The 17,608-nt window shown below is 38.6% G+C and overlaps 1 protein-coding gene across 1 annotated transcript; it reads left to right on the top strand.

Moving 5' to 3' along the window:
• The first annotated feature begins 10,721 nt into the window (after nucleotides 1-10,721).
• Nucleotides 10,722-16,722, top strand: LOC104418438 (ADP-ribosylation factor-like protein 8a). The gene is made up of 6 exons (XM_010029785.3): nucleotides 10,722-10,969; nucleotides 13,029-13,110; nucleotides 13,206-13,238; nucleotides 13,447-13,568; nucleotides 16,117-16,278; nucleotides 16,408-16,722. The coding sequence occupies exons 1-6, from the start codon at nucleotides 10,932-10,934 to the stop codon at nucleotides 16,523-16,525; spliced, it is 555 nt and encodes a 184-aa protein (XP_010028087.1). The 5' UTR covers nucleotides 10,722-10,931; the 3' UTR covers nucleotides 16,526-16,722.
• Nucleotides 16,723-17,608: the final 886 nt, after the last annotated feature.

The following is a 17,608-nucleotide window of genomic DNA, read 5'->3' as shown; positions in this document are numbered from 1 at the left end:
GACTACAATCATGTAGCACGAGTCACCCATCTCAACTCCGAAATTTCCTTCCTAATGTCAAAGGTCCCCACCCTAGTCTACAACCATGCGACATGGGTTGGTTCTTTGATGAAGCCAGAGTCATGGGTAACATAACCTAGCTGCGATCTTGTTAGTTCGGTCCGGTGATCCTATGGCTCCATTTTGAGCCATATAGAATAGAAATCAAACCACATCTCATATGCATGTCTATGTATTTAAAAAAAAAAAAACAAACAAACAAGAGAGAGAGAAAGTCCCCCCCCATTGTAAGTATCATTCTTCTTTTTATTTGCTTTATTTTAATTGAATTTTCATTTAGAAATTTGCAGAGACCAATCGAATGTCCTCAATTATGTAGGCTTATAATTGAAAAAATTAGCAATCACTCTTGATAAGTGAACATTGAATGCAAATTCTAAACACTTTGATTTGGCCCTGTTGAACATATGGTTTTGTTTAAATTTCTAGTTATGGGCTCAAAATCACATTTTGAAAAAAAAAAAAAACTTTCAAGTTGTGATTATATATTGGGGCACAAAAATTGAAATTGCATTTTTAATCAAATTCTCTCATTCTCACATTTTGGGACTGAAATGCAAATCATATTTTGTGTATAGATTTCTCAAAACAAAAGTCACTTCATTTTTGCATGAGAAAAATCATAAGTTAATCTTTAAAAAATCAATGCCACTTTTGCATATGAAACTTTTAGAATAAGAGTGGACGTTCGATTGATAGCCGTTGATCGATTTTTTTTTTTTTTTTTTAATGATGTCTTCATTATGATAAAATCATGGCGAAATACTAAAACCCCGTAATAAAGACTATGGGGGCATGTACCGCGCCTTGATTTTGTTGTAAGAAGTGACCTCATTGAGAGATCATTTTCTTATTCACATACTAACATCGTCGTCTTTTTGCAGGTTATGCGTGATGCTCCTTGACATTCTTGTGTTCGACCACATAGAGAAGTGAATTCTAGAGCTAGGACAAGAGTTGATTTTTACTCTTAACTATGCAAGAGTTTCTTGTATTTTATCATTGTTTTTATTCTTGTTAAGAATCATGTTTTCTATTTTGGGTTTTGATTGCAAATCCAATTGATGCTATTGTAAATCATGTGACTCACATTTTTTTAATGATGGAATTCAATTTCATGAAAATCATCATTTTAAAAACAAACTCAGAAGTGTTTTAAGCGAACCTTTATGTCTACCTTCAAAATGTTTTGAAATGAATTTCGAGAAAGCTTTGCTTAAGGCCCCCTCTTGACGTGGTCGCTTTCTTAGGTAGTTTATTTGAGATCAGCATTTGCCCATTCTAAAAGATAAAAGTGTTGGCTCATGGAACTCAAGGAGCAAGCATGCGTCGAGGCTTTGTCGGCGCCAATCTTCCATAGAGGCGAAGTTGAATTCCGTTTTGGGAAGTTTCTTTATTTGGAGATGCCTTAGGTGCCAAAATAGCCCATCGATCTCGTTCACTTTGCATGATGAGACAAATGAATGGAGTTGTCAAGCATCCAAAAGGTGAATTCGAATGAAAAGTAAACTGTATCGATTCCAATTATCCATTTATGATACCGTTTCTAACATGACTTTCTTTTCCATTGTCAAGGAGACATAAAGAGTACCAAGCTTTGTAATGTTCCAACAAACGCGATGAAGCATTATTAGGTCATGTTCATCTTAAACAAAGAAAGATTCAAATGAAACAGAGGAGCAATATTATCCTTATCTCTATAAGAGATACCTTGGGATGTTGATCACCCAACTTTGAAAAAGAATGTATTTCATTCATAAACTTGATTCTCTTTAGCATAAAAAATGACATCCTTTTCTTTGGTACAGGACAAACTCAAACAGAACAAAGGTTTATCAAATAAAGAGTGGGAGAGCAACATTTGATTTAGAGAAAAATCTCTCCTTCCCCCACCAATGAAGTGTGTTGGGACAACATTGTCAAATTCATCAAGAAAATGATGTATTGTTCCTCAATTGAACCTAATTAAGTATGGAAATAACCTGTTTCATCTCCTTTTCTCACAGGGTGATAAATGGAGGAAAATGTTGCACATTGACCGTAGAAGCAGCACTTTCCATCAAGGAATCATGCTAAGACTGACTGTCTATTTTGGTGTAAAGAGATGTGTGTAGTTCCTAAATGATTCCTAATCGAGCAAGGAAATAACATGTCCAATCTTTTCTTTGCAAGCAATAAATGGGCAAAGCATCTAAAGAACAATATCTTCAAATATGGAAACAATGAGCAATATCTCTCCTTTCAAAGCAAGATCTTGAAAAACACACCTAATGATTCATATTTAAATTTTTCAAGCTCTTTGTTAATTGAACGTCTCTTTGAAAAGTGTATTTGAAAAAGTAGGAATTGAACTTTGTAAATTGTTGTATACAATAGAGAAGTGCTTTTTCATGGATAAAATCAAGGCCACATAGTCATTTTTCAATCAATCCTAGCCCCTTAAGGTGAAGTTCATACCTGAAGAATGAAAACACGTGAAGGGTAAATTGTGTCAATTCCAATTACTCATTTTGATAGCGTCTCTGACATGATTCTTTTTCCTTTGATATGAAGACATCAAATACTTAAAGGTAAATGCAAGTGAAGGGTAATGTCGAGTTACCAAATATACACGAAGGTGAATCCAAGAAATGTTAGCACCCAAAGGATAAAAGCGAGTGAAGGGTAATAATGTATTGTTTCCAACATTTCAATCCCTAAAGATTTTTGCACTAACATATTCTTTCACATTCTTTACAAGATTACCGAGTCACCATATCGTAAGTAAGTATTATTTTTCTCAGAATTAAATATAAAAAAATGGAGAATTTCCAGTAAAAAAAAAAAAAAAAAACCTTTGGCGCTTTCCTAGAGATAAGCACAAAAATGAATAATTAAAAAAAATTACAAACTTTTTGAACATCTTTTTCATCTCAAAATTGTTTTCTTGTTTTGTGGGTTATTCATTTTGAATCAAATTTTCTTATGGAGATTGATCTACTTAGATGATCTCAGCAAAGTGAAAAGTGAAACGTTAACCATGCCAAACAAGAAGTCCTTAGGATGAAGAAAGGTAAGCCATTTCCAAACACGTCCTCTAAATATTTTCTAGAGTTGAGTGAAAAACGACATTCTCTTAGGACGAAAAATTCATTCGCATTGAGCGCAAAGATTGAAATGATAAAGGTATTTCCTTCATCAATTCCAAGCCTTGCACTAATCTCTTGCTACCCCTTTGGGCCGAATAAAGATGAGCTTTCAAATTACCATACATTATGGGCATCATAGGAGGTTACGGTCATGTTGTAGAGCGAAAGATTGAGAAAAATTCTATTATTTAGAGAAATTCTCATAAGAGCTTGACTCATCCCAAGGTGAAGAAGAGCATTTCCTTCTCTACCCAAACATTGATATCCGTTACTTTAACCAATTTGGGCCTAATTGTTCATTTCTGAATCTCAAGTGCTGATCATCTCCCTTCACTGGGGCAATGCATAAGGATTGACCACATACAATTGACATTTATGAGAAAATGTGAAAAGCATCTCAAAAGTCATAAGAGCTCCAAAAGTTCAAAGAGCAAAAAGTTCGACAAATTATGGAGTATGAAAAAACAGTGTGCTTGGTAAAAGTAAGGCCAATGCCCGTCAAGAAAAAGAGCCAAAAGGCTGCATCTGTGAAATAAAAATTATCAAAGTCCAAATACTTGCGTAAAAAAATCATCGCAAGAGCAAATGAAATTAGAGAAAGGAGCAAAGCTTCCATGCAGAAATGAATGTCAAAGGACTTTTAAGATGTGCTGTGTTTCAAAAGCCAAATGATTTCAAAAGATCAAGTGACCTAGTCACAATGCCATGATGATCACTGACTCTTGAAAACCCCCTTGAAAATTTTAAGCCTTTCGAGCCTCTCCCAAGCTAACATTACGACCATCTTCCGAAGTCTCTTCTAATTGGGATAGTTCGAGTGAAAATGAGAATGCCATAAAGAAGCTACCGCTTGAAGGAGTGGAAGCAATTCTATCTTGTCTTCCAAGTTCTCGACTTGTAAACCCAACGAAGATAGTGACAAATGTTCCTTTACTGGCCTCAAAGCAATAATCCATTTGTGTAAACTCTAACCGAGCTTATATTGAGGTTCTTTCAAAAGACTTTTTTCATTGATCAGATTGTGCTGATTGCGAATGTTTCTAGAAGCCTTCGACATAGGTTATGTGAGATACCCTTAGCAACTAGTTATCTCCCATATGAATGGATGAGATCGAGTAGCCATTTTATCGAGAGTATATGAGAAACTCTTTATGACAAAGAAGCTCTAGTTTGGCATGCTTAATAAGCTTTTGTCACGAGTTGTAGCCGTTCTGATAAGAACTTCACTCCTAGAGAATTTGATGATTAATGATACATCCCCGAGCAAGATGACAGTTCTGCACTACATGATACTGATTGACATTGAATGTTTTTTTTTTAAAGTAGTCGGACTTAGCTGGATTAGCTTATTCAATTAATGCTGCAATATATTGCCAATACGTCTTTTGATGACGTCCCTAATGACATTTGCTCAAGTTGAGTTCGATAGGATTCGTTAGTGAAGCCATGTAGTTTTCAAGGGGTTAGCGGGTGCTTCCCTAAAAACCAAAGATTCATAGTCAGCCTCAAACCATGTTATCTACAAGGTTCATGGTTAGTCTTAAATCATGTCATCTACAAACGTTCATGGGTTTTCCTCAAACCATGTATTTTCAGCCTAGTCGAGACTCGTTATTACACGGTGAGACTTCATTTCTTTCCTTCTTCCTATGACATAGCATGCTTTTGTAACTCGGAGTCTTTCATTCTTCCTATGACACGGTGTACTTCTATAACCCAGAGTCTTTCCTTTTTCTTATGACACCACGTGCTTCTGTAACCCAGAATCTTTCATTATTCTTATGACACGGCATGCTTCTATAGCCCAGGGTCTCTCCTTTTTCATCTAACATGGCGTGCTTTTGTAGCTCGGGGTCTTTCCTTTTTCTTACGATACGGCGTGCTTCTGTAGCTTGGGGTCTCTCTTTCTTCTTAGGACACAACGTGCTTCTGTAGCTTGGGGTCTTTCCTTTTTCCTATGACACGGCGTGTTTCTATAGCCCGGGATCTTTCCTTTTTCTTATGACACGGCGTACTTCTGTAGCCTGAGGTTTTTCCTTTTTCCTATGACATAGCATACTTCTGTAGCTTGGAGTCTTTCCTTTTTCTTATGACACGGCGTGCTTTCGTAACCCAAAGGTCTCTCCTTTTTCTCACGACACGACGTGCTTCTGTAGCATGGGGTCTCTCATTCTTCTTATGACACGGCACGCTTTTGTAGCCTGAAGTCTCTCTTTCTTCTTATCACACAATGATCTTTTGTAGCTCGGGGTCCTCATTCTTCTTATGACATGGTGTGCTTTTATAGCCTAAAGTCTCTCTTTCTTCTTATGATATGGCGTGCTTCTGTAACTCGGGATCTTTCTTATTCTTATTGACACAATACGCTTCCATAGCTCGACTTGGTGCGAGCCTATGCAATTAGGGTCTCTCTACCGCCGAAATAATTTAGGTATCTTCTATCTTTGAGTGCAACCTCTTGAAGGCTACATTCAAAGAGGAGCAGCTATTGACACGTATTTTTAAACAAGAAAAGAAAAAATAACACCAAAAAAAAAAAAAGACACGAGAAGGGCTGGGTCAGGCCCAATTCAGCCTTGGCCCAACCCGGCCTTAAGATTAGGTATAGGTGCTTTTCTTCTAGTATTCAAGGCTCTTTATTTTGGAGGTGTATATGATACCTGGGCTCCAAGTGGGGGAGATGTAAGAAAAATTACCAACTTGACCCTTAGCCCAAGTGTTATATTTGGTTATTTACTAAAATCTCCTTTTGGAGAAGGATGGATTATTAGTGTGGACGATTTGGAAGATATAATTGGAGGGCATGTATGGTTAGGTTCCATTTGTATACTTGCGTAATCCGGCATATCTTAACCAAACCTTTTGCATGGGCTCGTCGAGCACTTGTATGGTCCTGGGAGGCTTACTTGTCTTATAGTTTAGCCGTTTTATCTCGCCCAACCCGCCCCTCCTCTTTTCCTCTCTCTCTCTCTCTCTCTCTCTCTCTCTCTCTCGCGCGCGCGCGTGCACGTGGCCTAGCTTAGCCTTCTTCTCCTTTCGGCTGGACCCGCGCCCCGGCTCTTCCTCCTTTGGCCATCTTTGTGCACGAACCTGCAGGAAAAGCAAAAGAGACAGCAGCAGAAGAGATGTGAGAGCAGGAGTAGAGTAGTAAGAGAAGACAGGAGAGAGGAAAGGAGACGGGATGGCAAGAATAGAGAGATGGGAAAGAACTGGAGAGAGGAAGGGAAAATAGGGGAAGAAGGATCGGGGAGAAGAAAAGGACAGAGGAAGAAGTAACCGGGGGAACGAAGAAGAAGGTCGATGGAGAAAAAGCCAAGGAGAAGGAGCCCAGGACCACCGCTATCGCCGCTGATGCGTCGCCTGACCACTGCCATCGCCGCAATCTTCTTTGGAAACTCAAGTAGGCATTTCGATGAACATCTTGCATGCATTCTTGGAATTGAGCTCACCAGAGCTCACTTCAACTAGTTCGAGTGAGCTCCGGCCACCACTTGCCCCCCTTGCTTTTCCTGTTGCTCTAGCGTGCCTCACAAGTGGTTCGGACTTGCGCTCGACCTTGGCCGAGCTCGAAACCCTTGCTTCCCAGAATGCCCGCTACCTGCTCAACAAAATGTTAAACCGAAATCCCCCCTGTTCTCGTCGTTTAGGGCCCTGGGCCGCGTCCCTCCCTCTCTCTCTCTCTCTCCATCTCTCCCTCTTTCTCCTACATTGTTTAGGTCAGGTTCTCGGGAGCTGCATCGTCGGAGTTGAGGGAGGTTGGAGCCGTGAGTCCTCTCACGCATTGTTGGAGCTCACCCCGAAACCCCGTGTCGTCGCCATTGAAGCCTTTTGGCCTCGAGGGGGCCGAAAGTCGCCCCCACACCTAACAAGGATGGTGCCATCGCGACTCCTCCGGTCACTACTAAGCGTCGCTGACTAGAAGAGGTAGGTCGAGCTAGGCCACATCTTTTTAGCTCGCTCGGCCCCTTTCTTTAGCAGCCCACAGCCAAGGGTTGGTCTGGGCAGTGGGCCTGCGGAATCCTTAATTTGCAGGGGATTGGGCCTACTGATTAAGGCCTAATCTCGACCTAGCAAAGGCTCGACCAGGGTTGGTCAAGCTGACCCAAGTAGGTCTGACCCGACCCGCCCCCATCCGGGCCGAACCCAGATCAGGTCCGACTGGGTTAGACTTGGGTTTGGTAAGACTGGACCTAACCCGGTTCACCCAAAAAAATAATAAAAAATAATAATTTTGAAAATTAAAAAATGTAGGGTTTGGTTAGGAATTGCCATATTTTGCCTTCTTAGTGTAATTAGGCCTTTATTTGCTCGTATACTAATTATATCGCATGTTTAATTTGCATATTTTATTATGTTTAATTGCACGTGCTAAAGTTTACTGCAATTAGGATTTTGGTTGCAAATTGTTACTTTAATGACCGTGTACCCACATGATCACCTTATATGTTAGTGGATAGATATAAAATCAATCTAAACGGCATGACACAAATTCTTTCTTTTAAAATGAACAAGATTAGGTAACGAAATGGCACTAATTTGTCAATTAGTGTGATCAAGTCTCCGTCCCTAGATTCTTTTGTTGCGTAGGAAGTGTGCATACTCCCGTACCTCACTTGGTTTATAGCCAACCCCAATAGGCTAGTGGTGACTCCTTATTGTGAAATTCTTAAAAATACCCAAATGTCACGCAAGGTATGGGCTTGGGAGAGCCCAAGCCTAATCACGTACCATAGGTCCGTCCTTTAGGCAATATCCATAAACCTACTCTCTTCCCCCGAGGGGTAGGTCCCAACAATATTTTTTACTACATGAATAAATTTTGCAATATTTTAATTTATTTGAATCATATTAGTTATAGAAACAGTCAACTTTTATATTTATCAAAGTGAAATAGGTAAAAATACATCTAGGTAGCTTATTTTGTTAACTAAATAAGGTCCACTTTAAATTAAGATTGCTGATTAAAGTAAGACTGATTTTATTGGGTAATTGATTTAGTGTATTAATAATGTTATGGTAAACAAATGGATTCACTTAGTTTGAGAAATATATGAATTTTAAGAAAACTATAGCTAATTTATAACACTATTTACCAAATTTCTTTCTTTTAATTATGAGGAAATTAAATGGAATAAATAACTCTTCTCTCCTTAATATACAAAAAAGTTATTGAACAATTGCAATAAAATGTTTAAAGTGAAACAAAACTAGATTACAACTCATTTAAAGTATAGAGCATTTTGACAAAAGAAGAAGAAGAAGAAGAAGCATAGAATAGGCGTATGTTATTAAACTCATTTTCTACTTTTTGAATACACTTAAAACAAGGGTCAATACCACGAGAAACCTCAAGCTAGTCCCCAAACTAATTTCTTTTTTACATAAAAACCTCAAATTGATGTATCCATGGCAAATTTAGTTTAAATTAATTTTTGACCATAAAAACCCCAAATCGGTATATTTATAACATATTTACTCTCCGTTAATTTATATTAAATTAGATTAATGTCAATAAAAATTATGAAATTGGTACACCTATGACAAATAGAAGGTAAAACCACAAACCGACACATCATCGTGAACTATTGCATATCATCCAACTTAATAATTTGACAATGAAATTAATGAAAGGTAAATTTGTTATATGTATACCAATTTGGGGTTTTTAGTAGCGAAACAAATTAATTGGGGGTTTTCTTTTTTTTTTTTACCAAAAAAAATTAATTTGAGGTAAATTTATCACAATTTTACTAAATTTAGATTTTTTGTGATATTGATCCTTAAAACAACAATAGCTTCCATCATTGTACACTAAAAACTAAATTCTTTTTTATATGCCAGCTTACGTGCTTAAGAAACATTTGCCACATAATCTTAGGCCACCATGAAATATGATATTCTCCCATACAATTGTAAATAATCATTAACTTTTGTGTTTTCTCATATATCGTATATCATGTTATTAGTTTGCTAACTATTCAAAGATGTGCTGACTAACATGCCCCCCACAAACTATGTAAATAGTTTCGCATGAACAAAACAAACAATGGAGGTTATTCCTAGTTACATTTATTATGCAAGTCACATTGAAGGCTCACCGAACAAAAAAGACGTGGCAAGTAAGAAAATGTTCAATTTTCAGATTGTTAATGATACTCATCACAAGAAACATTAGAATACTAAAAGTTGTTAGGTCCCTTTGTCTTATTGCTTAGTAAATGCTCTGAAATACCCCCTTTGAAATAAGAATACAAAAATTGATTTTTCAAAGCAGTAATTACATATAATACGAGACAAACATGCATAAAAAAAGAAGAAGAAATAATTGCTTAACAAATGAACAGAAGCTCAGAAAGTTGGGAACGGGTGGATTGGAAGTAAAATTTCGGAAAATACCACATCTCAGCAAGAGCAACCTAGAAAGGGGATAGAAAAAGGAAGGGGGACAGCAAATATGGAATCATTTTCCAGACTCTACCGCCCAGCTGAGCTGGCCCCCGCCGGGTGAACCCGTTCGCCATTAGCATATCTTGTCTGTAGCAATTAAAGCGGTAACCCGCAAGCGGCGAAGAGCGAGCGTGCTTTCCACCAATCCACGTGGCGCCCCTTCACTGGCGCGTGTTCCGCAGACGCGCCTCGGAGGAGGACCCCAGAAGCATCGATTTTTTAAAAATTCGGAAGCTCCTACAAGCTCCCATCCTGCCTGACTGTCCCGCGGAATCTTCGTCTCTGATTGGTCGTTGTTGGCCCATGGAAGCACGAGACGTGCGGTTGGCGATGCACCCCCGGTGCAGACGTGTCCACATCATCAAAGCCGCACGCCGATTCGCAACCGTCGGATACGCCCCCGCCCATCGTCTTTTTGACTCCGGGCCCCACCTCGCACTAGCAGCATCGAGCGTTTTCGCTATTGACCAACGACAGAAAAGATATGATAATCTGTTCAAAAGAATTTTAAACCTTTGCGATGACTAAAACTCCCTTTATTACCGACCAAAGAAAGAAAACTTCCTTTATTGTTCCTAATAAAAAAAACAGCTTGCTTAATTGTCGGCGAAAGAAATCATTGATTCATGGCAAAAATTAAATTTAAATAACTGAAAAGTCGGCCATGCTGATTAAATGAGTTGAAACATAATCTATAAAATCACTCGTTGCATTTCTCTTCAATTTAACATTTTTTAGGTTGGGTCAATTTAAATTCATGTGAAGTTGATCTACATCTTAGGAGATTGTAGCATGTTAAAACTTTAAATTATGAAAACAACTTGACAGCAATCGTACTTTTATCAATTATTATCCTAATATATACACACAATTTTTAAGAAGGCATACCATTTGAAAGGGTAATTTAGCATCGAGCATTAATCTATGCATCAAATCCCGAACGTTGTTGGAGTGATAAATGGAGCGAATCGCACGGTGAGATGCCAAACGACGCCGTGGCGATCTCTAAAGCTCCGCCATTCATTGACTCCAGGAGAGCAGCGAAGAGGAAGAAAAGGAGGCTTGGGGGGGGGGGGGTCGTATTTCGTACGTATCTGCCATTCATCAGAATCAAAAGGATCGCCGTAGACATACGGTGGGAATCGCAGGCGCAGCGAGGGAAGGGGAGGGAACGAAGGTTCCTTTCCAGTTTGGTTTTTTTCTTGTTTCATTTTGCTCGAAGATCCGTCGTCTCTTTTCAAATCCTCCGTCGCTGTATCTCTCTCCCCCTCTCTCTCTCTCTCCCCTCGGCAATCGATGGGTCTCTGGGAGGCTTTTCTCAATTGGCTTCGCAGGTTTTTCCCTTCTTCATCCCTTCTTTTTTTGCCTTTTACGCATTCGCGTTCTGGATCGATCTCGACAGCTTCTAGATTCGCGGGCCGTGGATTGACCTGTCGGAGTTCGAATCCGTCTGTCCTTCGTGTTTTTTAGCTTTCCCCCGTGAAGAAATGCGCTGGACTTTTTCAATCGTGTCGCGTGTGCTGGGAAGAGCAGCACCCGGGTGTTTCGTCGTCGTCGACGTGTTGCGACAATTCTGGGTTCTTTGTTTCTGCATTGGCTGCTTCGATTGTCCTTGTCCGCGTGGTAATTGCGCGTCTGCAACGGGACCGTAGTTCTTCTGGCGTTTGGCAATTCGGCGACGGGATATGATGAAGGGGGGGAGATGAAGGATTTTTCATTTTTATTGGAATGCCAGTATTTAGCGTGTGTCTTAGGCGTGGCAACAGGTGTCGGTGTCGTCATGTTCTGCTTGGTATTTTTTTTTTCATAGCTAAAGCAGCTCCGGTTTGGATCAATATGGCAAAGTTGCAGTTTTTGCACATAGCATGCAAGAAATCGTCAAGTGATATCTGTTTTGGATTCTGGAGCTGATTATACGGAATTTTTCTCAATAGCTTTTCTCATGAAGGCTGTTGTGCTCAATTTAGTCTTGCGAGTGTCCTCATCGCTTGACAATCTCATTGAACGATCCTCCATTTGTAAGATTCATGCAGTTTTGCAGCTGTAGTAGGGTTTTGAGGGGAATGGTGACTGGGACTGTCCTTGAATCCCTTAACTCAAAAGATGTTTTTATTGGATTACAAACAGTTTCAAATTGGATGAGCTAGTGTTTTTTTTTATCTTCCATGGTGCTCTTTCATTACCATAGACTAGATTGGACATCCTTTATCAAAGTTAAGTAATCTGCAAAGTGCTTGACCTTATTGATCGTCCATGATTCTATCATAAACTACAGACATCTTTAATGGAAATGAAACCTCATTTGTTAGATTAGAAAAATCCTACGGTGGTTTCTCTACAAACTGTGCCATAAATGTGGGGGTTGTAGCTTTAGCTAAACCACAATACCCTTCTTCCTTAAAACATAATTTGGGTGGTGTCTTTTGAAAGATGTGATGACCATCTTCTATTTTTGGAAGCCGTGCTTCTCTTCTATCATCTATCTAGTGGTACTTGTATTTAGAGATGTGCCTGTTCGCCTTGCAATGCTAAAGTGGATTCCAATGCATAAAGCAGATAAGGAAGAGGAGTGTAACTCCTTTTATCTTAGCCCCGATAAGGCAACACCCTGATTCTTTGGTTGACCACAGCTTGGGGGGAAAGCTCATATTGCAGAGAATGAAGACTTTACCATCTGTCGTTTGTAATATCAAAGACAATCTACTAGTCAACCTGATGACCAGGATTAGTTTCTTGAGGCTGCCAAATGCTTGTGTATTCTTGTTCTTCATGCTTCTGTTAAACTCTTATTTTCTGGGTTGTACCAAATATTCTGATGTAAATAGCTGCTTCTTTTAAGGTCCATGAGGTAGATTATTATTAAAAGAGTAGTTCTGCATGATTAACACCTTTACTCATTCCAGCATCTTGTGATGGTGAATCTTATTTATGTTTTTCACAATAGGTTTATTTAGATACTGAGATCGATGGATATTTGACATGAGGAACATCCCTTTCTCTTGTTGTTTTATCTTTCACCTAAATTGTATCTTGTTGCTCAAAAATGATTCTTTAGGGTCCCAAGTAGACCATTAGTGGTCACTCTACTTTTCGGTTTTGATGGTGGACTTGTCTGAATATTGTAGCCCCACAAGCCTATGTGCAATTTCATTGGGTATTCATGGAAATGGCTTGTGCTTAGTCTAGTGTGAGCATTCACCTCATAAATGCTATGAAGTTGAAATGATGCACTTTTTCTTGTTATATTTTTACCTTTTCTTGTTACGGAAAAGCCCATGATCTTGTAAAACATATCAGGCATCTACTTTCTTTTTGTTTGTAATTCTTCATGCTATTGAATTTTGTGTCTAATCCTTGCATTAGTGCTTATGGAAGTTATTTATATATATGCAGCCTCTTCTTCAAGCAGGAAATGGAGCTATCCCTTATAGGACTCCAGAATGCTGGAAAGACTTCACTTGTTAATGTTATTGCTGTGAGTAAATTAATATGTGTGCCCTGAGCGTTTCAACTTTTTTTAAGATTTGAGGTTCTAGAGCTCATTTCATTGTTTGTTGTTCTATTCTTTAGACTGGTGGATACAGCGAGGACATGATTCCCACGGTGAGTCACCTCTAAATCCTTGCCAGAATTGACATATACTTTTGACTGCTCAATTGTGCTCTTTTCTTTGTCTAGCAAGTGATAGAATCTCTAAGTTGCCTTTTTCCTCCTTCATGTTCTTTTGCAAATATGTTTTTGCTGTTTAATCTCTCTCTCTCTCTCTCTCTCTCTCTCTCTCTTTAATTGGTTGTCTAATATGATTTTTCAGGTGGGTTTTAACATGAGGAAAGTTACTAAAGGAAATGTTACAATAAAGTTGTGGGATCTTGGAGGTCAACCTAGGTTTCGCAGCATGTGGGAGCGATACTGTCGTGCTGTTTCTGCTATTGTGTATGGAAACTCTACCTCTTTCCTGCTCCTCTTGATTTGAAAAGCTCTTATTGTCGACTTTTCTGACATCTTTGGCTCTTTTTCCTGCATGTGTATGGCTATGCTTATAGAAGTCATTGAATTTAGTAGTGTCTAGGATTTGCATTTTGCACTACAATTTTTCACATACATAAAAAGGGTCAAGATTCATGCAAATGCAAATGGAATACAGTGACTCTCTTGAAATTAGGTTTTAGAGGTAAGATGTTGATTCTGTACAATTGGTATTGCAAGATGTCACAACAAAACATATTGTGAGTCCTGACATGGACATAGTTTAAGTTTTAAGGGCAATGAGGTTCCATGTGTTATCCTTACTTAAGAAATGCTGATTGGCTGTGGACTTTCTGAATGAGGTAAAGCTCACTACGATGTGAGTATTTATCATCCAAGCAATTTGTTGACATTTCACCTTTAAGAAGCTTGGAGAATTAATTTCAAGTTTGGGAAATGAACCAGATTGTAAAAACTAGAATGCCCCTTCCATTTCCTCTTGTTGACTGTCATCATTCTGGATGACTAAGCTGGTTTCTTCAGTGAAAATAGGATTATCCTGACAAATGGTGTGATTTTGTATCAGTTTATGTATCTGTCTAGTCTCAGCAAGATGTTGTATCTTGCTCAAAGTAGTGTTGATGTTGTGGTTAATATACAATGTTTGATGCTGAGTCCTTTTCTTCGTGGAAATGAAACCTGCTGACAGTTTTAATCTTGTCATATCAAAACTGGTCTCCATAATCAAGGAGAAGTCACTCAAGTGGGAACAATTGCCCCAGGCTTATAGGTGTATTGTTCTTATCAATGTTCGGAACTAGTTGTCCTGGCAACTTAAACTAGCTTTCCATGATAGACTGATACAGCAACCATAGAGGGGCATTGCTCATGTGGGAACAGGTGCCCTTGATATCAGTAAAGTTTTGATCAGCGATGAATATGATCATTTGGTGATTCCACTAACTATTGAATCTCTAATTGATCAATGTACTACAATTAGGTACCCTTGGATTATGTGCGACATAAGTCATGTTTTCCTTGTAAACCATGGTCCTGGTATTTGTTTAGCTTTAGGTGAAAGCATCATAATGAAGTACTCAATATTCATGTATATAGACCATAGTAGAAATTAGGGATTATTTTGTAACATTTGAAAAAAATTTAGTATTATCCAGAATCCCAAGATAAACTAGGAGGCAGCAGATGAAGTCCTTGAACAGTAGCCCTTACTCCCTTTGAAAAGAGCATTTTTCAAATACATCATCCCTAGACTCACATGTCAAGTTGCAGAAGAATATAGCCAAGAGGATTATCAAACTTCCATCTACTTATTCTGCCACATGTAGGCAGATTGTTTCAGATCTCAGAGAGCAATCCAACTGATCAAAAGTTATATTGTTCCTTCAAAGTTATTATTAAAATATTTTTTGCATGGTGAATGGAACAATTTTCTCTGTGTTCATTTTTCTGAATGTGCCTTGGGTGGGGCATTTGAAACAGATAGGTCTAACTGAATAAAATTTTGTCTATGAAGTTTTAAGAGAAAGAGTGCTAAATTTTGATAAAAACTGACCATTAGATGCCCTGTGTAATGCCTTTAGGTCACGATATTTACATAAATAAGTTTGCTTCCTTTCCTTGAAGCTGTTTGAAATACAGAGGTTGATGGAGGAGGCTGGGTGGAAGAAGAGAGCCAAATTAGAGGGGAGCGAGACATTAGATGGGAGAAGTTCACATGTTCTTGTTTACTTTTGAGAATGCGAACTTTGAACATTTCAGAAAATAGGATTCATGACACAGAGAGAAGCATTCAAACAATCCACTAAGACGTTTATATTTCTTGGACTATTTTTGGAAAAAAAGGAATAGAAAAGCATTTCAAGGAGTTCAATCTTTCTGGCATATTTTAGTGATGGCCGGTTTCATACCCTTCACTTTTGTATTGTAGGAGGCACAATTAACTCATACCTTTTGTTCAATAATAAATGGATATATGTGGATGACAGATGAGCATTTCGGTGTAGTTTGCACAGAGAGTTCACAGAGATGGAGTTTCTTTTCTCCTTCTGCCTTCAATAAGATTTTGGTGGTGGAGACTAGAAATATTTCTGTTGCAGATCTTTTGGTCAAAAACTTCAGAAACTAATGAGAGTTATAAGATGGGTTAGACAATGGCAATGCCTTCATTATGGATGCATTTTGGTAACTGGACCTTCAAGTGGTTAGGAGTCCTCTGCAACTGCTGTTGGTTCTCTGCTGGTGGCACAATATTATGCCAGTTGTTTTGTTGTCATACAGACACCTATAATATGCCATGATATACAAGCACATTCACATTTATTGTTTTGGCTTTATCAAGGCCATTAGGTTGTAGAAATTGCTTTTGGTTGTGCTCTGAATGCTTTGACAGAGCTTCCTATATTTATTTATTATCAAAACTAGTGTTTCCTTACTGAAGGTTAGTAAAGTAATTTGAGTCTAATGAATTTAGTAACCCTGGATGTGTATCCTGCAGTTATGTTGTAGATGCCGCTGATCCTGATAATCTGAGCATTTCCAAAAGCGAGCTTCACGATTTGCTAGGCAAACCTTCTCTAAATGGTATTCCCTTGCTAGTACTGGGTAATAAGATTGACAAACCTGGAGCTCTCTCTAAACAAGCATTGATGGATCAAATGTAAGATGCCTATAACTTCCTGATATATTCCAAAGTTCCCAGTACTGTCAACTTGCTGCTGGAAGTTTTATTGTTGGTTTCAAAAAATCTTTCTGTTTGACACTGAAAATCATGCCTTACATTGTGCAGGGGACTCAAATCGATTACGGACAGAGAAGTTTGCTGTTTTATGATATCATGCAAAAATTCGACCAACATTGACTCAGTCATAGATTGGCTTGTTAAGCATTCAAAATCAAAGAACTGAGAGGAGGCTTTCCGTGAGTTGTGGTTTTCTGTGTGTGTAATCTCTGAACAGTAACATTCTGGATTGTTGGTGGTGTTGGTGAGATTTTCTTTGCTAACTTGTTACCGATTATTTGATTAACTTCTGGAGCTACTGTGCATTGTATATCAATCAAACCCATTTTTCTGATAACTGGAGTAAATCTTTGTTTCCCTGAAGCCTTCAATCTTCATCTCTGTTGTGAGAAGACCCTTCTCAGTATTGCTAAATGAAAGAATTCCAACATTTGCCCTCTCCTAAATAGAAAATATGGGTGCCTGATTTTTTTATTTCAGCGACCTGATGGGGATGCTAAAAAGCTGTCACTTATATGTTGAGTACATTACTGAAAGGATTGGTTTGTGCTGCTACATCCAAGTGAATTAGATGACGTCGTGACTTTCATGAACACTGATCTCAACCCCTGGACTTTTCAGGTGGCGTTGACATGATGCCCTTGCAGAACTTGCGTAGGGCATAGATAGATGGTACTAGGTGAAAACACCATGTGACTGAAGGGAAGAGAACTCGAAAACGGCGAATCTGTAAAAATCATGAAATTATCAATCCCCTGCTTTCCTCCGACGAAGCCTCAAGTAAGGAGAAGCATCATATACACATCTCCAAATGACAATTCCTCGCCAGTAGCCACCTCCTTTATATCCCAAGATCTGCATAGAAATATTGCAAACGAGATCATACTGGTACTCTGTACAATTCATTATTTTTCTCCCCTGTTCAGTCTAGTTCCTGAATGTTTTTTTATTTATTTGTGTGGAGTCCCTATGCTTTTGGAAATCAATTCAGTCTCATCCTTCCATTGAATAGACTAATAAAATTTTTGATGCCGCGAATGGCATTGGCAACTGAACGTCAAGTGTTCCAGTTGACATCTAAACACGTATAATTGGATGGTCCATATGCTCCACGTGACACCTTCTTACTTCTTTATTTTGGAACACAAAATTAATTTTGCTGTCTTCCAGCCTTAAGAAAACTCTTATTTTGTAACGCCACCGCCCATCGCCACCATCAACCTCCACGCTCAAACACCATGAACGCCAC

Source organism: Eucalyptus grandis, chromosome 9 (assembly GCF_016545825.1).
Source record: "Eucalyptus grandis isolate ANBG69807.140 chromosome 9, ASM1654582v1, whole genome shotgun sequence".
Classification (NCBI taxonomy): Eukaryota; Viridiplantae; Streptophyta; class Magnoliopsida; order Myrtales; family Myrtaceae; genus Eucalyptus; species Eucalyptus grandis.
This window is presented reverse-complemented; position numbering and strand designations above follow the sequence as displayed.

Coding starts and splice junctions, on each gene's coding strand:
- LOC104418438 (XM_010029785.3), top strand. CDS start 10,932: ATGGGTCTCTGGGAGGCTTTTCTCAATTGGCTTCGCAG. Junction 13,239..13,446: donor GCGAGGACATGATTCCCACG/GTGAGTCACCTC, acceptor ATGATTTTTCAG/GTGGGTTTTAACATGAGGAA. Junction 16,279..16,407: donor CAAGCATTGATGGATCAAAT/GTAAGATGCCTA, acceptor TACATTGTGCAG/GGGACTCAAATCGATTACGG.